Here is a 25,892-nt window from a genome sequence, read left to right as displayed (position 1 = left end):
GTACCTGAAATCTGCATGTGACCTGCCATCTTCCTAGCCTTCTGCTAGCTGGAATGGAGATATCCTCCAAGATAACTTGGGGAGCCATGTGTTGAGAATAGTAGAGCTACAGATGCAAGGAGCATGATGGCAGAATCCTTGCTTGCAGGAGAGCCTGCCAAGCAGAAACACCTGTTTGGGACTTTATGCAAATGAGAAGTAATCTTTCATTTTGTATGAATCTCTTGGTTTTTCCCTTTCCTTAAACTTGATATCCTTACTTTAGTATATATCTATTTGTAGACTCCATTCCACTTACATGCTAGCATTACAGTTCAAATTAATATAATTTTATAGTGTATTTTTGGTACATGGTCAGGCTAATCTCTTTACTAACTTTCATTTTACAGGGGTCTTCCCCCTACTTTTCCTTGCATGATCATTTTTCCATATGAACTTTAGAATTAGCCCCACTACTTAAAATAATCTCTCCTTCATAGGCTTTTTTTTTTTTTTAAGGTTTTCATTTATTTATTTGAGAGAGAAAGAGTGTGTATCAGCGAGAGAACACAAGCAGGGGAAGCAGTAGAGGGAGAGGAAGAAAAGACTACCTGTTGAGCAGGGAGCCTGATGCAGGACTTGATTTCAGGACCTCAGAATCACGACCTGAACCATAGGCAGACGCTAAACTGAGTCACTCAGGGGCCCTCCCATTCATATGCTTATTGAAATTACAATATATGTAGTTTGACATGGGAAACACTGACATCTTTTTAACTGTGAATCTTTTTATATAAACACGTATCTCGAGACACCTGGGTGGCTCAGTCAGTTAAGCATCTGCCTTTGGCTCAGGTTGTGATCCCGGATGTCCTGGGATGGAGCCCCTCCCTCATCAGGCCCCCTGAGCAGGGAACCTGCTTCTTCCTCCCCATCTGCCTGCTACTCCCCTACTTGTGCTCACTCACTCTCTCTCTAACAAAACAAATTAATAAAATCTTAAAAAAAAACCCAACATGTATTTTACCATAGTCATGCCTTCATTTATACCCTCTTAAAGCTTTTTTTTTGTATAAATGTTAATGTTTCATTTTGTTTATTCATAGTTTTTCTTTTCTTTTTTTTTTTTTGAGTGAAATGGTGCTACTGTAAGTAAGATGTTTTCTTCTGTCATAATGAGTTGTTCTGATATAGGAGGCCCACTAGATGCTGTGTTGCCTATCTTAGCATGATATCAAATAAAAAATAAAACACCAGTCTGACATCCAAGAAAAGCACTCAAAAGTAAAATAAATCTTTAAAAAACATTTTTAGATGTCTATACTCCATAGCAGAGAAACAGACTGTATAAACAGATGATGTTATTGTGGCTTTATTCAGAATGGTCAGAGAATGTCCTTTTTGGCTGGAATTCCAAAGAGCTACTGCATTTATAAACTTTTCATATTTTTTAACAAACAAGCATTGTCATGTTGGGGTTTGCGGAAGCCCAATAGACCTAACCATTCTCCAGTAAGCTTCTAAATGACTCAGAAATAGGCAGATGAAGATAAAAAAGCCATCATCAGTACTCATAGAACAGGTACTAAAGAACACGGCTGAAGTCTGTGGCGACAACTGGCTTCCTGATGCCGCACTCCAGACTCTGCCGTCGCCAGGCACCCCTGCACGGTGGTGAGCTCTCCCGCAGGTACTGTTCTCACAGACCATAGCATGAAGGACAAAGCAGAACGTACACACGCTTTTAGCTGAAGGCATTCGAGAGTTCCCTGCTTTCACTCTTGCTCTGGTGAGGAGGGAGGAAAAGAGCACAGCAGGGTCAGGACTCTACTGGAAGGTGCCGCCTCCCTCTGGAAGGAGAATCAGAATTGAGGAAGAGTGTTACTCCACCAACACTCAGGGAAGCTATAATCCCAGGGCAATATTCTTTTTAGGGACCAAAAGTTCACGTCCACAGTTTCTGTATGGTAGTGTTAAATATGAGATTTTGAGGCCAAAATTCAAACTCTATACATTTTTACATCATGTTAACATAAGCATTGGAACTAATGGAAGTGGAACATGGCTCTCATCAGGATTATCCATAAGAGAAGAGATTGCAAAAAAGAGCTGGTGAGATGACACCTTGCCCTTCCTCCATGTTTAACACAGCTATTCTATGGACATGATCACTAGTTTATAGGTAGTATTCTTTAGCTCGTTTGGACTCGCTTTTAACACTTAATCCTTGGTAAATGTTCTTGTATTAACGGTTCCGTTTGTCCAGTTTGCTTTCAAAGATAGCACGCTAACAAGAGGATGTACAATAGAGGGCACATAACAAGGCTTATTCCTGCCAAGCCTCAACGACCACTGATATTTTCTGTACTCAGAAAATCATTCAACACGTTTTGAGGCCTTATGAGGACAGGGACTATGGTGGAGCCCGGGGCTACGAAGACGTAGGACAGGACCTCAAGATGCTGCTAGTGCCCTGGGGTGGGAGCAGATGTAAACGGCTAAGGTGCAATCCTGGACACCAGAGACGCCCTCAGGAACACAGGGAAGGCCTCGAGTCACGTCGAACACCAGGGACTCTGACAGGTTAAACTGCCAAACTCATGTAACTAGGAGCCAGCACACATACCTTGAACTTGGATTGATTTCAAAGCCACCAGGACCTCTGGGTCACCCTGTGAGGACAGTGTCTCTTGATGCCCGGAACTGCTCTCGATGGGGCCGTGCTGTAGATGGTGCCATGCGGTGTTCAGGGTGCTTTCTGTCTGCACGGCTGGCTTTCGCACCGAGCTCCAAGCCTGACTTAAGGGAGACAACGATGGGTCTCCCTCCATGAGCCATCAGGGTCAAGTCTGATGGGCTGCTATGTGACCTTACTAGGCCAAGCTGACAGAGGCACTCGCTCTTTCTCTGATGACCGCATTTTCCTTAATGCTCACCAGGCACAGGCAGCTTTGTGGTAAGGCGGAGACCCAGACAAAGGATGCTTTGGAGGAGTCTGGAAATAACAGGGAGATATTTGGTGGTACTCTCTCTACCCCCACGCCCCTGTCAGGCTCTGGCTGATACAAGATGGATTTTCTTTTGCTTGCGGTCATTTATAATCAGCGACATTAAAAATGATGAAGATAAAAAAAATGAAGATAATTCTAGATTTTATGAAGGTAAATTATAAGTTGGGGGTAGCAATTTCTAAATATTGACTGTATCAGGTTTAGCATCACAAATCCTAGCTTTATCTACAAGCAGGCAGGAAGTAAAGTGTAAAGAGGGAAAAAAAAACAACTAGGGCAGACTTTGACTTCCCTGACACCTCCCCCCTTCACCCCTGCCTCGGATTGCAAGAGTACAAGTTTTTAAATTGTGAATAAAGGGATCCTTGTACCAATTTCAAGACAAAACTTACACTGTAAGTAACTCCTGAGTGGCTCAGTGAGTTAAGCCATTGTCTTCGGCTCGGGTCATGATCTCGGGGTCCCGGAATCGAGTCCCGCATCGGGCTCTCTGCTCAGCAGGGAGCCTGCTTCTTCCTCTTTCTCTCTCTGCCTGCCTCTCTGCCTACTTGTGATCTCTCTCTGTCAAATAAATAAATAAAATCTTAAAAAAAAAAAAAGCTGTTACTTCTTTTCTTATGAGCAAGGGCCTGCTTTCTTTGACTAAAAAAAGAAAAAGAATTAAATTCCATCATTCACAGAAATACAGGAGCTAACATAGGGATTAAAAAACATCAGGATTTAGGAGAGGTATAAGAAGAGCAGTTGAGACTTGGAATAGCCATCACAGGAATTTCAAAGCAGGGCTGAGTTTGAAAATAATCACCAATGTTTACTGAATGGTCCTTGTGCTAAGGGTTCTTTATGCTAATCCTCAGAATATCCCAATGAGCTAAACTCTCTTATTGTAAAAGGGAAACTGAGGCTTAGAGAGGTCTTTCAGCAGGAATGGGAATGTAGAGAAGGGGACACTGGAGCCAGGCAGTAGCTCTCTGAAGCTCACACTTTTACAACTATGCTCCACTATGTTCAGGAGTAACACTTCTTCCTTATCTTCGTCTTGGCATGCTTCGCATCAGCAAGGGTGTGAAGGCCCCTAAACAGTGCTGATGGCTGATAGCGAGGCTTCAAGGTCTAGGTGCCACTGATGAGCGTTTTGAAGTTACAGACATGGCAGGGAAGCTGTAGCTGGAGGTCGAATGACTGTTCAACAAGGTCTTCAAAGGAAGTGAAATCTTGCAACCTCAGCCTTGCTTCAGACTTGGTAATGAGCTCCTGCTTCTCAGTCATAGGCACCAAATTCCCAAGATACTAATGTACTGAATGAAAACTTACTAATTTGCAATGGTAAGACCTACCCTTCCAATGACCAACTGGAATATTTACCATTTAGGGAACTCCTTCCTAAGAATCCAGGTTCATAGAAACCTCCTCAGTCACCGTAACTTCATTTGTTGAACCCAAATGACAATAAAGGGACGGGATGGCACGGATGTTTGGGATCCCAGGAGTGTAGCTGGAACTACGAAACCACAGAGACAGTGCAGGACCAGTCAGTTTGGAAACAAGCACGAGAATGCTGTGACCAGGAAGACCAGGCACAGTCCAGTAAGGATCCTCAGGTATCTCGAGCAGTTCTGAAAGATGTCCAACAAAAACTCCTTCAGTTTCATGCAAGTGCTTTCCCTTCAGAAGTATGGTGAATGAGATAATCTTGCACTGAGAAACACACCACTGACTATAAACCATAAGCAGCATGATGCAAACATTGCCAGCAATCCAGTAGCAATCCACTACTGCTAAAACAAAATAAAGATTTAGAGAGAATATCCTATAAAGAGTGAAGAACTTTGACTAAGAGCTCCTTGAGGATCCAGAACACTCAAAGCTAGAGGTCTACAAAAAATATTTCTGAAGTAAAAAAAAAGGAATTTTCTTCTTTGATACTGGGGAATATATACTTGTTAATACCTTAACTCAGAGTTTAAAAAAAAAAGTGCTCAAAATCCCATGCTTCAGTGATATTTGTATATAATCCAAAACCCTGTACAGTGGTATACCTTATTGGTACTTAAAACACAAATGAAGGACGTCTTGATAAACTAAGTATCTTCTTATTAGAAATGCACAGTGATGTAATTTGCCAAGTTGGTGCTAGTTAACAAATAGGAACTGAATTTCATTCAAAGAGAATCACAGAGCAGAATGAAACAATGAATATTTTGAAAAAAGAAACTGATGCCCTTTTATCCTACCTGAGTTAAAACAATGATGAGTCACATCGAGTTCATGGGAACTGACTACTCAAACAGAACATAAGATCAGTGTTAGGAACACACTGAGACCACATAAAATTAGTGCTACTTTGGTTTTAAAATCTTTAAAACCTCAGAACACACTTTTAAAAATTTCTTTTAGCACACAAAATAATTTACTCATAAAAGTAACATCCATTTATAGAACTCTAATAATTTTTTTTTTTAATTTAAAAATAGCACTGTTTTACAATTCTGATTTTACAGAGAAAACTTTCTGGCAAATAACGTTCTATCAGAAGGGAAAGCTGAATCACTTTGCTTTGCTTCTCACAACAGAAACAGGCATTCACGATATCAGCCTTGGGAAATCAATTTGATGACAAGAAAAATTTGCTGGAAAACAGCATCATTGGAAAAATGGGATCTGGTGCCATCTACTGAGTGGCAATGGAATGGAACTTGGGTACTAGCCATAAGTTAGGTAACACACTGTAATTGTGGCTACATGCAACTCAACATGTACACATGTGGTCAAGGCCCAAAAGCTACATGCAAAAATTAAAACAACTGCTGTGTTAGGATTGAGAAATGGATGGGTGTCTCCCCTCCCCCACCCCGAACAATTGCCACCCTACCTTAAAAAAAAAAAAAAAAGAAAATCAAGTAGGTAAAAATGATTGCTGTACATAAGGAATACCGAAGAGGGAAGACTTTGGCAAATTAAGCAAATGAAAAAGTTCCATGATTAAGAGGGACTAGGTAGGCTCTCTTACTGATGGAGAGGCTGGTAGAGGGCAGTTAAGTCTTTGGGTATTTATGGTAGGTCAGAATTAAGGATCTATCTTTTTTCTATTTTCACTAAAAGCTAGATTATTATTAGAAATTATCAACCGAGACTGCCAATAAAGTGGCACTTAGGAATTATGATGATAATGAACGTCCGTACTAATCATGTGGAGGCACCAAAAACCCTAAAGGGCTTTTCTGATTAGCAAAGAAAATTTTTGTTAGTTGACTTTACTCAACTAGACCTCCTCCACTCCAACAATGTGACAGCATGCAGCAACAGCTGAGCCACAACGCTGACAATCTTGGAAAGGTAGATTTTCTGATTTTCATGGACAGGCAAGTTTATTTTTTTGGTAGTAGCTTTTGAGAATGTTACTTCCTTCTATAGCTAGGGTACCCTGAGTACTAAGAGCATGCCTAAGATGTGTTTATGGTTGTCCTTTCCTTCATAATCCTTCTCATAATTCATAATTTGTTTCTCAGCTGTACCCTAAGAGGGCAGGGGACCTTGTCTATTCTGTTCATTACCACATATCCAGCACTTAATTATGTTTGGCACATTAAGTGTTCAATAAATGTCAGTTAGTTGAATGAATAGATGAATCAATTTTGTACAGTCCAACTGACATAGGGGGAAAAGAGGAAAAAACCCAACCCTTACAAAGTGAAGAAGGCAATGATGGAAAAGTAGAAGAATAAGCAACAATCAGTTGCTGGGGGCAGACTTGATGTAAAAAAAAAAACTGTCATCATTTGACAAGTGATGATATGTTTTGAGATTCAAAATACCTGAAAGATTTTAACTTAAAGTTAATATAAAAGCATTTATTTCCATCTTCTCTGGAAAACGCATTTACAAATAAGTTAATGAAAACCCTGTTATTACATCAAGATGTAATAGGAGCCTAGTGTTTTGTTGTTTCAGGATGGAGAGCATTCTGCTAAGTACACCAGGTGAATGTCTACAGCTCCATAGAGGGAGCGTAGCACATTGAGGACTTTTTCTTGAATGGTGTCAACTTGCTCAGAAGGACAGTAATCATCCAGACTTGACCTGGAACCAAGAAGGGAAAGAAAAAGAAAAATACATGTAAAGGAGAGGAGATCATACTGCGCAGTGAAGAAAAGTCTGCCTGTGTTGATTTCAATATAAAATAGAAATGAAAGTGTGTTGAATTTTGGAAACAAAACAAAACAGTTGAAAGCTACTAAATGTTTATGTCAGGAGCATTATATTATGTTCTTTACTCTTCTCAGCAACTCTACAAAATACATACATTTACGATTCCTTTAAAGGAATATGAAACAGATTAACCTACGGAGATCACCTAGCTACTAAGTGCTGGTGATGGGATTCAAAATGACATAGCGTGTTTTCAAAGCTTCAGTGCTTAATCACTAGATTGCTATTTCCCTGGAAGGGAGATGCTGGAAATACTGGGGGTTTTTATCTTCGTGATTGGGTATCTTTCTCATTCTTTTATTATGGACACAGTAGGGCTAGAAATGATAAGAGTAGAGGCTTTCCAACTGATAAAACATTTCTGCTTCTAAAAACGATTTGTTAATTATACAAGTACATAGGATTACCCAAAATGCAATAGGGAGATGTGTTGGTATTGGTATTAGTTTCCCAGGTGGTATTAAAGAGAAAAGAACAAAGTGGGATAGGGCTGGAACCTGTATTTGGGGGAGTCAGAATCAGCAACTATAACTTCAGTTACCAACCAGTTAGAATGCCACTGACAATTACAGCCAGATTAAGATCTAAAATGATTTTATCACTGTCTCCTGGTTCTGGACTGGGGTGAGGAAAGCCATTTAGATGTGGGATTGGAAATCTTTATAGAAGGAAATGGATTTAGTTATCTAGTTTAGTCTTTGTCACAAGTATTTTAGACCTAAAGACATAATCTGTAAGACTTCTAATGAACTCATTCCATTCTCTGGTGATCAGGTTATTGTTGAGACTTGATGTTAATAACACACAATAAATGAAACAGAAAAATTTAAAATTCTTAAGTACTAATATATACATAAGGATAAAATTTAATTTATAGCCTTAATAAATAAGGAGTACTTCGATGCTTTCAAAAAGATTTCTGGCTTCTTTAAAACAGTATTAGAATAGTTCTTGAGGGGAACTACCCCCAAGAGGGAGTTTTGGACATGTGTAGGTACATTTTTGATTGTCACAATGATAATTAAGGGGCCAAGGCAAGAGGGCAGGGTCGTTCGAATGCTTACAATACACAGGACAGTTCTGTAATATGAATGTAAATACTTGTCCTGTGTCCTATATAGTTTCCAAAGTCCACAGAACACTCATATAAGTTAAAAAAAACCTGTTTTTAATTTTTTGAGCCTCGAATTTAATATTCTTCTACAGGTGAACAAAGTATTTTTAGAAATGGATTAAATATGAGCTAAATTTCCCAGGACTGCAACTATGCTGTATGTGGAGAGAAGGCTGGACTTTAAGTTCAGAACTTTACCAAGAGGTTGTTAGGACTAGAAAAACCATGTCACTATGACAGTGCTGTTCATGGTATTTCGCCAATACAATATGTGAGTGTCTGTCTGCACTTGTAACTTTACACTTAGTGACTCTGTAAAAATGCTAGTTTTATGTGGCTTAAAAAAATTTTTTTTTAAGATTTTATTTATTATTTGAGAGAAAGAACACACATACATGCATATAAGTGAGAGGGAGGAGTAGAGGAAGAGGGAGAGGCAGATTCCCCACTGAGGTCCTTCCCAACAGGGAAGGACCCTGAGATCACCAGCTGAGCCATAGGCAGACACATAGACGCTTGACTGAGCCACCCAGGCACCCCTTGTGTGGCATTTTAATACGTATTACTTCATCAGTTACTTTCATTTCTCTTATGTTACAATGATCTGTGTGTGTGCATACATATATAATTAATATTACATACAATTAAATTATGTGTACAGGGAGTTTATTGCTACATACTGAATGTTTGTGTCCCTCCAAAATCCTTATGTTGAATCTAATCTCCAGTGTGATCATATTTGGAGGTGATCAAGTCAGGAGGGTGGAGTCCTCATGAATGAGATTAATGCCATTAAGAAATAGATGCCAGAGGGAGAGAAAGCTCCTTCACGCCTTCTACCATGTGAGGTTAGCCTTCTACCATGTGAGGTTACAGGGAGAAGACGGCTGTCTGTAACGCAGGAAGCAGGTCTTTCTTCACCACACTGAATCTGCTGGTGACTGCATCTTGGACTACCCAGCCTCCAGCACTGTGAGAAATGAATTTCTGTTGTTTATAAGCCTCGCGGTCTACGGTATTCTGTTATTGCAGCCTGAATGAACTAAGACAATTATATTATCTATATATTATGTATAATATTTCTATATACTTAAACTATGCATGTATGTAGGTCAGATTACCTATGAATTTTATTTTAGGATATAAAAGGACATTACAATAAAAATATTAAAGTATTAAACTCACAGTTTCATATAAAACCAACCCAAAGATTAACACAGAAAAGTTTTATTAAATTGTGGTAACTTTCAGCACATTACTTTCAAATTTGAAACATGGCAGCAGCTAAATATTCTATTGAAGACCCACAAATGGGAATTCTCGTGTTCATCTGAATAGTGTCACCAACTTAAAGACAAGATAGTAAGAACTGTATGTTGTTTGCTAACCATCGCTAAAAGGAAAGAGAAAATACAACATCTGACGATTCATCTATGGAGACTGTGTTAATTTCTTATGGCTGCTATAACAAATTACCACAAACTCAGTGGCTTAAAGCAATACAAAGTTATTACAGTTTTGTTGGAAATCAGAAGTCCTCAAATAAAGATACCGCATTCTTCTCTAGGTTCTAGGGAAGGATCTGTTTCCCTGTCTTTCCAGCTTCTAGAGGCCACTTGCATTCCTTAGCTTGTGGCCCTATCCTCCACCTTCAAAGCCTGCAGCCTGGTATCTTTCAATTTCTCTGATTCTGACCTTCTTGTCCTCCTTTTATAAGGACCACTGTGAGCTCACTGGTCCACTGGATAATCCAGGATAATCTCATTTCAAAATCCTTGAGTTAATTAATCTGCAAAGTCTCTTTTCCTATATAAGATAACATATACACAGGTTCTGGAGATTAGGATGTGAATATCTTTAGTGGACCATGACTCAGGCTACCACACTTACCTTGCAATTGTCACAAGAGTAGGTTTTGGTAAATTTTTCAGTAAATAATATACAGAGTGAATAAGATATTCAATTTCTTGTTCTGTGCTGATATGGTGAGGAAGTTCGGAGTAATCACAGGTTAGACCAGCCTGGTGAACCTGAAAATAAGAAAATTAAAAATTACACCATAACTTTATTGTTTTTAGATTGTTTAACTATTAATGTCCTTGCTGACAAATCTTTAATATTGTTGTGGACTGGGCTTATTTTTTCCTTAACAGTTTCTGTGCTATAGACGTTCTCTACTCTCTAAAGTTTTAGAAGAACTTGCCTGCAACTTCTGTTTGGGCCTGATGTCCTTTATATAGGAATAATTCTTTTAACTATTTTTTTTTTGTAATTATGAATTCAGTTCCTGTCTTTACTTGAGTCTATTTTGATAATTCATATCTTCTAGCAAATTATCCATTTCACTCAGAATCTAAAAGCTGATATAAAACTGTGTATATTCTCATCTTACCTTTTCCTTCAACATATTATTATTTTTTTTTAGATACATGCATCTAATCTAGTACTATGCTCAAACTTCAAGAGGATATAAGGGAAAGTCTTTCTCCTGTTACCAGTTTCTTATGTATCCTTTATGTGTACCAACACATACTATGACATCTATAGATGTATTTTACATGTAAATGACTGGTGCTCCAGTCTTAGCACTGAACTATGCCTGAAAGTTAGTAGTGACTCATGGGCTAACATTTTACATCCTTTGTTTTGAAGTTTTGAAAAATGGAACTCAGTATGTCACTGTTTTGCCTACTGTATATAAGTGTAAAGATTGGGAAATAAAAAACACTTTAATCTGCTATTTTATTGCTATTGGCTCTGGATACACATCAAAAATTTAACTAGGAACAATCAATGTAGGAAAATGACAGACTGTGCATGTTCTTTTCTACTCACAGGATCAAAACAGTTGTCTAATCCTGAAGCTACAGGCACATGATATCTGATTCTATACTCTGCAATCAAGCCCGTTCCATCCCTTCCTTCTTTCACTCCTGTCTGAAAACTCCTTACCACTGGAAAAATCCTGATATAACATTTACAGGGGATCTGCATGAAAACACATCCAACAATGTCATGCAAGCTCAAAACATTTTTAAAACCCTAAGTATCTTCTAACTCTATCATTCTTAAAAATTGCTATTTAAAAAAAGTGGGTTTTGGACTAGCTCCAATTTAACCAAAATATTCTTTTGTTAGTACTTTTTTATTCTTATAAAGTTGGCATTAAATTAGTACATAAACTTCCGTTCAAATAAGGTGGTTTGCCTGTATTCCACAATTAAAGAAAACTGTAGAGCAAAAACATGATTTATTGAAGTCAAAGAAGCGTTACGAGTAAAAGAAGACTTGTGGGTCTCAGTTTTGGCACAAAATCTGAGAAAAGACACTTGTACTTCAGATGGGAAAATTTATGCTTCAAAGACTGTGAAATGATATAAAAATAAAAGCAATTATCATTGACGGTATCCACTTTTACCACAGTTTTCAGATCACTGCTGGCAAACAAAGCCAGTGACAGAGCTGATAGAGTTGAGATGCACTTGCTAGAATACCTTGTCTTTCTCTTGGTTTTGACAATCAGGAAAGTTTTCAGAGAGAAGAAAGATAAGAGGGGGAAGATAGTATGAAAATGAATTAATAAACAAGGGATAACTTTAAAAATTATATATTTATTTTCTCTGGCAAGGAGAGATCTGACCATAAACAAAATAAAAAAATACATAGCATTTTTTTTTAAAAGATTTTATTTATTTATTTGACAGAGATCACAAGTAGGCAGAGAGGCAGGCAGAGAGAGAGAGAGAGAGAGAGAGGAGGAAGCAGGCTCCCTGCTGAGCAGAGAGCCTGATGCGGGACTCGATCCCAGGACCCTGAGATCATGACCTGAGCTGAAGGCAGCGGCTTAACCCACTGAGCCACCCAGGAGCCCCAGAAAAATACATAGCATTTTTGCTTCTTACATAAAATTGGGGAAAACTTATTTTTTTCTGGAAAACTTTTCCAGTATTCTGACTTCTAAAAGGTTATATACTTTTTCATTTCTTCTCATTTAAATAAAATAATTCATTTACACTTTCCTGGAACACAAATAAAAGAAAAACACTTTAATAAAACTTACTTTTTCTACTCAGAAAAATGCCTTTCTCAAGGGTTAATTTTATACTTTAATATAAATTATTTACCATTTCATAGTCTGGTACTTCCATCCGTTTTTTCAAACTCTGTACAAGTGGAATTAGTGATTCCATTCTGGAAAAAAAGTCACCCTTCAATTAAACATCATACCACCTCAGCAATGAAGCAAATGATCTATTACACTTGAATTTTACCTTTAAGAATGTGTCACATGATATTTGAGAAAAATGAAAGATAAAGATATTTAAATATCATCTTAAAATACTAAGAAATAAATGTTCCCTGTTTTTTCTTACCCACAATATTACAGATTGTGTTAAAGGTTGAAAATTAGCATTCAAGAAACTGGGATTTTCCTCTTCTTTAAAAATGGAAGCCCACCCTGACTTTAAAAATTCTTTTCTTTTTTTTTAATTTTAATTTTTTTAAAGATTTTATTTATTTATTTGATACACAGAGAGAAATCACAAGTAGGCGGGTGGGGGGGGGGACAGAAAGCAGGCTCCCTGCTGAGCAGGAAACCCGATGTGGGACTCGATCCCAGGACCCTGAGATCATGACCTGAGCCGAAGGCAGAGGCTTAACCCACTGAGCCACCCAGGTGTCCTAAAAATTATTTTCATCAGCAATAAAACTAAGTGCCTTTAGCACATGGTGATGAAAAGAGTTTCTCAAAAGTTAAAAAAATTTAAGAATATATTTATTGACATACAAAATTAAACTGGAAAAGTTTAGTGCCTTTAAGTGATTTACTTTAGATGGACCTCTTTGGAAGCCATGATTAATTAATGGTTCTAGTATTCAGCCTCCCTCACTAGTATCTACTCATCCGGGGGGTGGGGGTGGAAAAAAGAAAGAAAAAGGGAGGCATGGAGGTCTATCTATCAACTCATCCTGCTATTTCTTTCCTTTTATTAGAAATACTTTCTGGGCTTCTGGACCCTAATCACCTACCTCCTCTACTTCTTAATAGTGAGGACTCCTTCATGCTGAGGATCTGGCCCTTCAGGGGCATGGTAAGTTTGGGGAGAATTTTCTTGCTTGTCTCACCTACTTTTCCTTTGTGCTATTTTTTTTCCCCTAATTCCAGCCACAGTCTGGACCCGCTTCTGTTGGAGCCTCATTGTTTCTCCAAGTCTTTGAAAGAACTCCCTGCAGGTGATGAAGAGTTAACTCGGCATGCTCACCAGGCACAGTGGGTTCAGTGAAAAATGGCCCCATCTATGGGCTACATTCAGGACTCCAAGGTTTTCATGCTGTTTTAAGCTTTAAACTTGGCTTGAGACATGAGAAAATAATAGGTACTTTTCAATATTTCTAGAAAGACTCATAGCCTGTGAGTTATTTCTACATCTCCCTCTTCCATCATAATTTCAAAAAGGAGGGAATCATTTTTCGAATTAGCACTCTATGCGAAAGAGGGAAAGTGTGAACTGATTGTTAAAATGCCTGGTCAATATTTACTGATGTGAAAACTATAATATCATGGCTTTCCTTAGTGATAATGAAGTTTTATGATGTTTCTATTTCAGGGATGTTTCTCAATATTTTATTTTTAAACAAAAATTACATTGAATATTTTGAATAGGTAACATACACACATAGTAAAAGATGTTTCTCTCTTACAACTATCTTTCAGCCACAGAATTCCTCTACCCAGAGGCAACTTCTATTTCAGTTTCTTCTGTATTCTTCTATATATCTGATGAATTATTTTAAATAACTATGACATAACAAGTCTTAGTGGCTCAGAGCACTATGATTCTAACTCCTTTTTTTTTTAAGATTTTATTTATTTATTTGACAGCGATCACAAGTAGGCAGAGGCAGGCAGAGAGAGAGAGGAGGAAGCAGGCTCCCTGCTGAGCAGAGAGCCCGATGTGAGGCTCGATCCCAGGACCCTGGGATCATGACCTGAACCGAAGGCAGAGGTTTTAACCCACTGAGCCATCCAGGCGCCCCTATGATTCTAACTCTAATTTATGTTGCTATCTTATAACTGATTTCTTATATTTACACTGTGCAGAAGAATCTCAGTTTGTGGAAGATCAATTTGAAATTAAGCTACTTCTGGATTCCTATGCTCATGAGGACAAAAATGTTTGGTTCTGATGGTCCTATTTTAGTTTCCTGGACTTTTGAGTTTTATGATTTAAATAATTATTTCAGAGACTTAACATCACAAATCATCACAGAAATGGAAACCCAAACCACAGTGAGAAACCACACTTGTCAGAATGGCTAGAATCAAAGAACAAGAAATAACAAGTATTGATGAAGATTGGAGAAAAGGGAGCTTCTGTGTCCTGTTGGTAGAAATGTAAACTGGTGAAGCCACTGGGAAACAGTATGGAAGTTCCTCAAAAAAATTAAAAACAGAAATAGTATTTGATCCAGTAATTTCCCTGTTGGGTATTTACCCAAAGAAAACAAAAACACTAATTTGAAAAGATATATGCACTCCTATTTTCAGTACAGCATTATTTACAATAGTCAAGATATGGAAGCAACCCATATCTGTCAACCCTTTGACAGATGAATGGATAAAGAAGATGTGTATATAGACCATGGAATATTACCCAGCCATAAAAAAGAATGCAACTTTGGCATTCATGACAACATGGATGGGCCTAGAGATTATCAGACTAAATGAAATAAGTCAGATAACTACCACATGATTTCACTTGTATATGGAGTCTAAAAAGCAGAACAAAGAAGTCTAAAAAGATGAACAAAAAACCCCAGAAACAAGCTCATAAATACAAAGAACTGGTGGCTGCCAGAAGGGGTGGGGAGATAGATGAAATAGGTGAATGGGATTAAGAGGTGCAAATCAAGCCATAAAATAAATAAGTTACAGGGATAAAAACTAAAGCATAGGGAATGTAATCAATATTTTAAAAACACTGTATAGTGACAGACGGTAACTAAGCTTACTGCAGTGAGCACTGTGTAATATACAGAATTATCAATTCATTATGCTGTACACTTGAGACTACTATAATACGGTAATGTCAACTATACTGCACTAGAAAAAATGAATTAGTTTAGGGAAAAGTAACTATACTATTTATGCCAACATCCTTTCAAATTTGTTTTAATACTAAAGGAACTCTTTACCCCACCATGTAAAATGACAGACGATCATGCCAAAAGAACTATTCTCTCCATGTTTTCAAGGTAATGTTAATGCTGAGACAATTGGCCCAAAAGAGGACCTGATGAAGAATCCAGCTTTCAAATCCTGCTCCCTCATGTCATGAGCAGCTTAAGCTTCTACTTGTAGTTGGGCTATCCTTAAAAGAAGGCAAGTTTTCACATTATATTTTACTTTTCTAGTCATTTACTTTTACTGTAATTATTATATTGATAGGTTAATTTTTTTTCTTATTCTACTTAGAATGCGGGCTGTCTTACCAATTTTTAATCTTCCCTAAGACCTAGCACCACATATTATATATCACAGGGGAAGTCACTGCACAATGATTAAGCACATACCCACTTATTATGTGATTTTGAGCAACTTAAACCTCTGTACCCTAGTTTCCTCATGTATAAAATGAACATAATAACAATGAAGTCATCAGATTGTTGTAGGGAATAAATGAGATAAATGTAAGGAAAAATCTTAGAATTGGGCACATAGAACATACTCAGCAAAGGCTAGCCATTGCTAGTAAATTTCTGTTGGCACTTAATAGTGATTTTTTAAAAGTAATTTATCTGGCAAATTTGACAATATATCTAGGACTAAAATAGGGTTGGGGAAAAAAATGTTTCAAGGTCTTACCCAGGGTTTGAAGCCCATTTCTGTACAGTTTCTTCATCATCACCATCACATAAATCAGCAAAAGCAGCTTCTAAATCTTCTAACTGATGAATTCGAGTATCAACACAATCTACCAAATCTTCCTTTAAACACATTGAAAATCCAAGATTATAATTATTTTTTGAAAAAATAAGTGAAATCCCATTGCAATGAAAATATCAGTTCAATTAGTTAAAATCATGACTTCTCAGTACTAACCATGGGCTTCTCCAATAAACACACCAAGATTTTGGTTAGAAGTCTGAGAGCACTCTAATGACTTATATAAGATATTATTAGATATGCAATAAATAGACAAAATCCAAAAGAAACAAATGAAGGATACCTCTGTCAGGTTGGTACCAGGTTTTTTAAACTGGTACAATTCTTGTAAGATTTTGTACTCTTCCTGGAAAACAAAACAAAAATCCATATACTGGAAAAAAAATGTTTTTCAATGATATGCTTTAAGTAAAAAATGGCTATGACATAAGGAGAATATCTTAGATAATCCTTGAAAGATTAGTTTGTGAAAGTCAGGGAAAATGTTTAACTCAGATGTTACTGTAAACACTGTCATTGCTTTAGGGTAACTCTATCCTGACAATAATGTATGAAAATTAGCTATGGAAAAAGACTGATATGAAAGATTTCTAATAATATTCTACATTCTAAATGGATATATCCTACTATCTAAACAGATTTTAGCTATGTATAGGAAATATACATGTTTTTAATAACAACAACAAAAACTTTCCATGTTCACCTTGCAGTCCTTTCCCTAGCCACAGAAGAGAACTCGGAAGTTCAAAGGGAATACTGGGGGCAGACACAATGGAAGAATGATGCCTTCTAAGCACAGATTTTCCAGAAGAATGTCTCCCCTCTCATTTAGCACACTAAACAGCCCCATTATAGGTGGGTATATCTGGCCCCAATAATCCCTTTCAGGAGTACTGTTGGGAAGAGTTTATATGCAAGAGCTGAAGTTCATTAAGCATAATGTTGTGCCACTCCTCTCATCATAATAATCCTGTAACTTTCCTGTCATTATTTTGATTTTAAACTTGAAGAAACTGTGGGCCAGAAAGGTTAGGTAACTTTTCCAAGATCAAGCAGCTAATAAGCAGTAGAAGTAACAAACAGAAGTTAACTCACTCTGGACTTCTGCACATGTTCTTTAAAAAAAAAAAAGGATATAAAAACCTCCACTTCCCAGGTTTCCTGATAGCACTGGAAAAGAAGTAACTGCCACTAAGTTCCTTGCCACTAACTTTGTAGAAATCTTCATTAAAAACGTGTGATTGAAATAAGTCAAGCAGAGCAAGTCAATTATCATATGGTTTCACTCACCTGTGGAATATAAGGAATAACATGGAAGACACTGGGAGATGGAGAAGAGAAGTGAGTTGGGGGATATCAGAGGGGGAGATGAACACGAGAGACTGTGGACTCTGAGAAACAAACTGAGCATTTTGGAAGGTGGGGGTGGGAGGTTGGGTGAGCCTGGTGGTGGGTATTATGGAGGGCATGTACTGCATGGAGCACTGGGTGTGGTGCATAAACAATGAATTTTGGAACACTGAAAATAAAATAAAATTAAATTTAAAAAACCCCAAAATAAAAAATTTGAGTATATTTGTAATATAAATTTCTAAAAAGTCAGTTTCTTCAACTTTCAGATATGCCTATTCTTCAAGCTTTCTAAATAGTTCTAAGGTCATTTCCATGATTCTAAGAATTTATGGATATAAACCCTGGCTCCATGTACAAGAGCTGAAAGAAACTGCAATTTTTCTCCCTTATTGCAGGTTGGGAGAGTACTCTAGGTCCCCCAGTCTTGTTTCAGATTACACTAAATCTTCAAATCTTACCTATTTTTAAATCAATACCTATTTAGAGCTCTTTGATAAATCACAATGGCTTCCAATACATATCTGAATTAGGATCGTTAAGTGCAACATCATCATTATAATCAAACAATTTTAGGTAGAAAAAAGTTAGTTTGAATCCCAAAAAGAATAGACTTGAACAACCTTCCCAATGTTAAAGTAAGCAGTTACTGTGCTATAAAATGTACTAAGGAATGCTCACTTGGAGCATGAATTTATTGGTTTCTTAAATGTTTCATCTCAGATCTGTGCATGCTAATATTGTCTGGCTTTCTGCATTTAAGATCTGCTAAGGTACCCTAAGAATCACAGGCCTAAATCATTAGCTACAGATAGTACATGTGTAAAATCAGGGACCTCATAGTCCAGTGAAAAATCTGTCACACAGCACTTTATATATGTAGAATCTCTGGAAAGATACACCAAGAAACTGGCCATGACGTTTGTTTTCTGATGTAGGAAACTTGAGGGAATGGGAATGGGATGAGAGAGTGATATTCTTTGATGCATACACTTTCTTGTACTATGAGATTTTAGTTTTTCCAACTATCCACATACATATTACCCCAATTCATAAACACAAAATAATAACTGCTATCTAGAGCAGGGATCAACAACCCACAACCTACAACTTGTTTTCGTATGGCCCTTGAGTTAAGAAAGGTACATACATAATTCAATTAAAAAAATAGGTGCGTATGATTTTAAAAGGTCTAACAACAAGGAAGAATGTGTGACAGAAATCATATAGGACCCCCAATAAATCTTAATTAATACCTGGCTGTTTGCAGGAAGTTTGTGGATCTCTGATCTAGAAAAATGTCATACAATTCTCAAGATCTATATTTTAAAAATACATTTACCTGAGTGAACATTTCTTTGAAGGGATTCTTGACTGAAAAAAAATCCAAGTCAATATCTAACACAAATGCATCCCCTTTCTTCAAAATTTCCAGAATTTCCCCAGTGCTGACTGTAGTCTGACATTCTTGACTTTCAGAAGAACATGAACATGATTGCTCTAGGCAAATCTGGCCCCTCCTCTGTGTCAATGTGTCCTTTTCCAGTCCTTCTGAGTAAGAGTCACAGTTAGTAGAAGCAGTGTTTTCTGCATCTTCCAGTGCTAGCTTTGGCTTCTTAGCAGAAGACACTGCATCATTTTCTTCTTGATTGTTACAGGGTTTATAAGGTTTTACCATAATTACATCCAATTGTAAAAGTTTTTGGTTCTCTAGTTGGTCTTCAGTTACATAAAGACCATCACTTAGAAAGTAATGATCTGTACTCGTAACCCTGGATTAGAGGAAAAAACTGTTTTAAAGACAAGCAGACAAATTAGCTGACATTTCATGTAGCACTTCCAAAGCACTGCAGAAATGTAACAAAGAACATATTTAACGAAAACTAAGTGCTCTCCCTACTTTCGTTAATTCCTATTCTTCTGCAGAGATAGCATTTCCCTGATTTTTAGTTGGGCACACAACTGCCCAAAGTAAAGACTATTTCATAGCCTATCTTGCAGCCAGGTGTGGTTGTATGACTAAGTTCTGGCTTAAGGCTGTGAGTGGAAGAGAGGCATACATAATCTTGCTCTCTACGGGCTGCCTGGTGCATGAGCCTGCAAATGACAAGCCCATCTTGGACTATGAGGACAGAGGCAATGCTCTAGAGATGAAGCAAAAAGATAAAAGGAGCTGGGGTTTCTGAACCTGTAAACTGCCACATAGGCTCTGGACTGTGTGTGGTAAACTCTAATAAGAGAAAGAAATAAATGATCCTCTTTCAGCTAGTGTTCTGGATCACTTTCATACCAGCTGTAACTTCATCCAAATAATCACTTAAGAGAAAAATGACATCTGGAAATTATTTCTCTTAACAATAGCTCCCTCTGATGTGTTTCAAAGCTGTGCCAAACTCTGTATAACCATAATATTTTAATATGGAAAACAACTTAAAAAAATCTTATACACATGCAGAATGTATTTTTACAAGTTACAGATATCTGATTTTAAGTGTATCATCATGTTCTTAGCTTTTCAACTATATTATGCCTTAGGAAGTACTTGGAATAAATAGCAAAACTAAATGCTTCTTTCAGGGGTAGGCTCTATCCAACTAAAATAATGGTTAATATTTAGTTCCTACTCACCTTTCTCTAGCTATTCAGGCTTAAACTGAAAAAGGTATTATGTTTCCAAATAAGACTAATGGCATAATACAGCTAATATCCAGGCTTATTATAAATTGTGCCATTCCAAGAATGTCAAAGGCTGTATCCCCCAACCTAAATTCATATTCTTCTTTAATAAAGGACTCTTCACTTTGTTCCTATCTGTACAAACACATGCATCTCAGACTACATACCTGTGTCTCTTCTGTAAACTTTTATTTGCAGGATTAAGTAAAATCACCAGATAATAAAATTTTTCCTAATATTATTATACATTGAGTTTCAAATGTCTTTTTCAGGTTATTCAAAATTATTTGATTTTGCAGAAACCTGTTACAGATAGTTAGGTGTACTCACTGAAGTACTCAATAAAAGCACCACCATTCTTCATGTATACCAGTATTATATATAATACTTATTCTATGTGGAGTCCTATTTATTTATTTAGAGTAATATCCTCAATAAATAGAATTTTCATGGTTTCACAACAAAGCTATTTGTGCAACTGATAAGAACATACAACAAAATTTAACTGTATCATTAAGGATAAATCAGAAATAAAAAGTATCACTTTCTTTAGAATAAATACCCCCTAGTGCAATTGCTGGGCCGTAGGGTAGCTCTATTTTCAACTTTTTGAGGAATCTCCCTACGGTTTTCCAGAGTGGCTGCACCAGCTTGCATTCCCACCAACAGTGTAGGAGGGTTCCCCTTTCTCCACATCCTCACCAACATCTGTTGTTTCCTGACTTGTTAATTTTAGCCATTCTGACTGGTGTGAGGTGATATCTCACTGTGGTTTTGATTTGTATTTCCCAGATGCCAAGTGATGTGGAGCATTTTTTTATGTGTCTGTTGGCCATATGGATGTCTTATTTGCTGAAATGTATGTTCACGTCTTCTGTGCAGTTTTTGATTGGATTATCTGTTCTTTGGGTGTTGAGTTTGATAAGTTCTTTAAAGATTTTGGATACTAGCCGTTGCACTACTGGGTATTTACCCTAAAGATACAAATATAGGAATCTGAAGGCGCACATGCACCCGAATGTTTATAGCAGCAATGTCCACAATAGCCAAACTATGGAAAGAACCTAGATGTCCATCAACAGATGAATGGATAAAGATGTGGAATAGAATGCAGCCATCAACCGCCCTCCCCCGCCCCCAAATCTTGCCATTTGCAATGACGTGGATAGAACTGGAGGGTATTATGCTAAGCGAAATAAGTCAATCTCTCTGATATGAGGAGTTTGAGAGGCAGGGCGGAGAGTTGTGGGGGGTAGCGAGGGAAAAAATGAAACAAGATGGGATCTGGAGGGAGACAAACCATAAGAGACTCTTAATTTCAGGAAACAAACTGAGGATTGCTGGAGGGTGGTGGGGTAGAGATAGGGTGGCTGGGTTATGGACATTGGGGAGGTTATGTGCTATGGTGAGTGCTGTGAAATGTGTAATTCACAGACCTGTACCCCTAGGGCAAATAATACTTTATATGTTAATTAAAAAAAAAAAAAAAAGAAAGTATCACTTTCAATGAGAAAGACTGTATTTCATTTCCAGTGTATTACCATTTTATTCCACACCCTTTCACCTTTGAAAAAGTTATGGTTTCAGTGCTTAAAACATTCATCCCATCACAAAAGAATGGAGAAAGTAAAAAATGTGATGATATTTCTAAAGATACAGTATTGCAATATCCATAAAACATCGGTTAAAGAGCTTACATAACAAAAACAGCTGCACATGTAACTCAAGTAAAAAATGCTGTAACTTAATTTAATTATCTAAAGCTAATCATATTATTAAAATAAAAACACCAAATCTACTTTTTAGCCATTGAATTCACAAAAAAACAATTCAAAATGAGGGAATTTTGTTTTTCTACTGCTAATTGTTAAACTCAGTAGACAATAATTATATTGTAAGGAAATAGTAAAATTCATCATCAGCTATATAATCTATAAGGTACTTCAATGATTTAATGGAATTAGTCATCAATGGATCCAGAATTCCAGAAGATGAAGATATTACTCAAAACCAACAAGATCGGTAACAAAATATAAATGGTGTGTGAAGAAGGTTAAAAGACTTAAAACTTGTTCCTGGTGTTTGGAGAACTCTTCAAAAGAGTTGAGGGTTAATCTGAGCCCATCTGTATGCAGACAACTTATGAGTTATCATGGGGATTCAAAATAAGACAAAAGAAGCATTCATTCCCTCTTATAACACGAGGAAATTACCTGATTGTTGTGGTAGAAGTGTCTCTGCCTACTAAAAAGTGATGTTTGCCCTCTCTTATTTGCTGAGCCCATGTGGGATGAAGCCATAGCACATGAGAAAAATGGCCAGCATAAACTGCAGGCATAATCCAATTCTCAATACTTAATTCTCTGAAAAAGAAATAGAAAACATGGAAACTACTAGTGAGAGTCTTTCCCCAAATGTAATTTCACCCAGAACAAGAGTTTAACAATCCTCCTGATGACATTAAGGCATCATTTCCCCTTTTCATTGTACTGACACCTGCATGGATGGTGCAAAGCAATGGTGAGTTGGTGTCCCAAGATTAAACAAGGCGACGGCACCAACTCTCCTAGTAGTCACTATATTCTTCATATCAAGCATCAATACCCCCTCTGAAAGCCAGTTTCATGTAAAAAGGTCCTTCATAATTATATTAAACCTTGGCCCTTAGTATACATTTTAAATATTCTGGGTGGCAAAATGAGAAATGCAAAAAGTACTTCTGCTACATACTTTGAAGTACATAGGTTTTCTCAAGGAACAGCACTTGTGATTCAATTGAAAGTTTAACAGCATTTTTCTTGAAAGAAAGACTGATCAAAATACAATGATTAATCTTTTAATTTTATAGTTTAAAGAAAAATTACTGCTGTGCACACAACTTTTTATATTGTATAACTAGGCTACATTCTAACACATACATAATGAGACAGCGGCAGAATTTCAGAGAACTTTATTACAGAAGAGACTCTAGTAAGTCTTTATTTAGAAATATATTACATATGACCCTTTGAGGAGAAAGTAGTAGAAACTGAGAGGCTGGAAGGACTCAATACTGGAGGAAGGAAGGATATACAAATTAAAGGTATGTTGCCTATACAACCAATGAACAACATGTTTAAAATACATTTTGTTGCACCTTAGTATCCAGACTTCTAAAGTGGGGAGGAAGGGAGAAATGGCTTAGGTAACTTCTAAAGTCTTTTCTACTTCCAAAATTCTATATTCTAAAGCAGAGGCTGGCAAACATTGGCTAGGCCACTTGTTTTTGTAAACAGAGTTTTACTGCAATATAGCCACCGCCATTAGTTACACGATGTCCATTGTTGCTTTCTTACTATGAGGACAGAGATAAGTAGTTGCAACAAAGACCATATGGGGTGCAACCTTAAAATATTTACTATCTGGCTCTTTAAGAAAAAGTCTGTCAATATTTGCTCTAAATAAAATCAAAAAGGCAAACAAAACAAAAACAAAACTCAAAAGCTCAGCAAAGTCTGTTTCCTTTGTTTATCATGTATTGCCAATTGTATTTCAAACACATAAAATCTCATAAAGAAGGATGCCTGGCTGGCTCACTTGGTGGAGCGTGTGACTCCTGGTCTCCGGGTCTTGAGTTTAAGCCCTCCATTGGGGGAAGAGTTTATTTAAAAAAAAAAAAAAATCATTGGGGCACCTGGGTGGCTCAGTGGGTTAAGCCTCTGCCTTCCGCTCAGGTCAAGATCTTAGGATCCTGGGATTGAGTCCCTCATCAAGCTCTCTGCTTGGCAGGGAGCCTGCTTCCTCCTCTCTCTCTGTGTGCCTCTCTGCCTACTTGTGATCTCTCTCTGTCAAATAAATAAAATAAAATTAAAAAATCATTAACAAAAAAACCACATATTACCCGAAAAGTGTTTCCTTGTCAAACACAGTGTCAGCTGGCATATTTACAGGAATAAGGAGGTCTGGATGTGAATCAAAATGCACAAAACTTATGTTACTGGCAGGAAGATGCTTTGAGCCAATGGCCCGGTATATGTAAGGCAGGACCTGTAAAAAAACACATGCACACATTCAGAATTAGCGCTGAAATCATGCTCATACGCTCATATGCTCAACTGCAGCCTGGAAAAACAATGCTTAACATAAACACACGTAACTTGAAGCACACCAGGGTGCTAAGAAGTAGGAAAACATAAAATCTGTTCACTGTAGGTGGGTTTGGATAGCCTTCCCATGCTTTATTTTTTCTCAGATGTTCCAGCTCCCATCTCCGAAGGCTTTAGTGGGCATCTCTTTGCTGCCATCTTGCCCCATCTCAAACTCAGAAGATGATGGCGTGTCAACAGACAAGGGCTGGCTCGCAGGAAGTAACTGGTGGTTAATACACCTTCCCGTGTAAGGATGTGTTCAAGCTACCTTGGTTCTCCTGGCCTTTTCCACACCTTAGGATGGTGGAGCTAGACTAGGTGGTCTCTAAGGCTCCTGTCCTGTTACAGTCTCCTTACTTCTAGGTTTAACACCGAATTTGAAAGCACAGCTTAACCCGCCCTTGTGCTTTTTCTCAGGCCCATACCCACGATCCCTACCTCCTGGGAACTCAACTTCCTTTCGCTATGCCTAAATCTGGATTCATCCTCTCTCCCTTTCCTATCCAGAGATCTTCCAAGGCCGATTCGTTCAAATAAATTAAATAAATAAATAATACATAAATTAAAAAAAAAAAAAAAGTCTCGAATCCATGGAGCCTCCCTTCCAGAAGAACAGACCAAGGCATCGTTTTAGCCAGTCCAAAGTAGCACTGCCATAAAATGGGAAATATCTTCCGTGTTTATAAAAGCCGGGCTCGGCCTAAAACGATTTACGTACACACGAAGCACAGAAGAATGCCCGCAGCCCCAAGAGTGCTACGATGATGGTCCCTGTGTCACGGACGGCGGCCCACATTCTTTATAAAAAGCTTCCCACCTACACACAGCCGTGCTGCGACGGAGACGCCGGGGAAAGCTGGAAGCCTGCGTTAACCGGCAGGTGAAAGACACGGCGCTCCGCAGGGAGAAGGCACCAGTTCGAATCCCGACGCCACCGGCTGTTGGTGTGGGATTCTGGGCCAACCGTGAAGGTTAAATGAGGGGCCCCACATGTAGTCAGCGAATCACAAACGCCAGCGCCTATTCTCCCAAGTTAGTCGTTTCGGCGTTTTTCCCCACAGCAATGGAACTCGCGCGGGTAACCAATTCTGCTTATCTCTGGCCTTCGATACCGAGGCTCCGCGGCTTCCTTGGCCCTCGCGCGATTCTGCCCCAGGATTCAGCAGACGCCCGCTCACCTCCTGGTGATCCTCCACGACCCACACTGGGAGCTTGGGGTAGCACCGGAGGCGAGCGCGCTCTCCCACAGCGTCGCCCATGGTCTTCCCGCGCGGCAGCACCCCAGGGGGCCGCAATCGCGAGGTTAGGACCCGGGAACGCCGGAGCTACAGCCCCACAGCCCCTCCCGCGTGGAAATGCGCGCTCACCCGGTTGCGGTTCCTCATTGGAAGACGCAGAGGGCAGGGGGCGGGGGCCCGGACGCTTTACGAAGGTGATTGGCTTAAGTGTCCATCGCTCTCGTGGGCGCGCCAATCACC

At 38.2% G+C, this 25,892-nt stretch overlaps 1 protein-coding gene across 5 annotated transcripts; it reads right to left on the bottom strand.

The window, feature by feature from the left end:
• Window positions 1–1,335: 1,335 nt before the first annotated feature.
• Window positions 1,336–25,777, bottom strand: C5H5orf22 (chromosome 5 C5orf22 homolog). 5 transcript variants are annotated; one of them, XR_009353726.1, is made up of 12 exons: window positions 25,593–25,777; window positions 24,168–24,313; window positions 22,501–22,650; window positions 18,954–19,383; window positions 16,545–16,607; window positions 16,181–16,302; window positions 12,438–12,504; window positions 10,204–10,343; window positions 4,356–4,606; window positions 3,383–3,551; window positions 2,606–2,974; window positions 1,336–1,829 (listed from the first exon to the last, which is right to left on the bottom strand). XR_009353726.1 is itself a non-coding variant. In XM_059173716.1 (9 exons), exons 1-9 carry the CDS (start codon window positions 25,671–25,673, stop codon window positions 6,938–6,940), a joined length of 1,332 nt encoding a protein of 443 aa, XP_059029699.1. In that variant the 5' UTR covers window positions 25,674–25,777; the 3' UTR covers window positions 6,821–6,937. The 5 variants fall into 5 exon arrangements, 2 of the variants coding, with proteins under 2 accessions (XP_059029699.1, XP_059029700.1); XR_009353728.1 differs by having other exon boundaries at window positions 1,336–1,765; XR_009353727.1 differs by having other exon boundaries at window positions 2,606–2,778.
• Between the last annotated feature and the right edge of the window lie 115 nt (window positions 25,778–25,892).

Source organism: Mustela lutreola, chromosome 5 (assembly GCF_030435805.1).
Source record: "Mustela lutreola isolate mMusLut2 chromosome 5, mMusLut2.pri, whole genome shotgun sequence".
Lineage (NCBI taxonomy): Eukaryota > Metazoa > Chordata > Mammalia > Carnivora > Mustelidae > Mustela > Mustela lutreola.
This window is presented reverse-complemented; position numbering and strand designations above follow the sequence as displayed.

Excerpts from the sequence above, each read along its gene's own strand:
- C5H5orf22 (XM_059173716.1), bottom strand. The coding sequence starts at position 25,673 with ATGGGCGACGCTGTGGGAGAGCGCGCTCGCCTCCGGTGCTACCCCAAG. Across the intron at positions 19,384-22,500 it reads ACTTCTACCACAACAATCAG|GGTTACGAGTACAGATCATT; the intron begins GTAATTTCCTCG and ends CCTCTAATCCAG. Across the intron at positions 7,071-10,203 it reads ACTCTTGTGACAATTGCAAG|GTCAAGTCTGGATGATTACT; the intron begins GTAAGTGTGGTA and ends TCTTGGTTCCAG.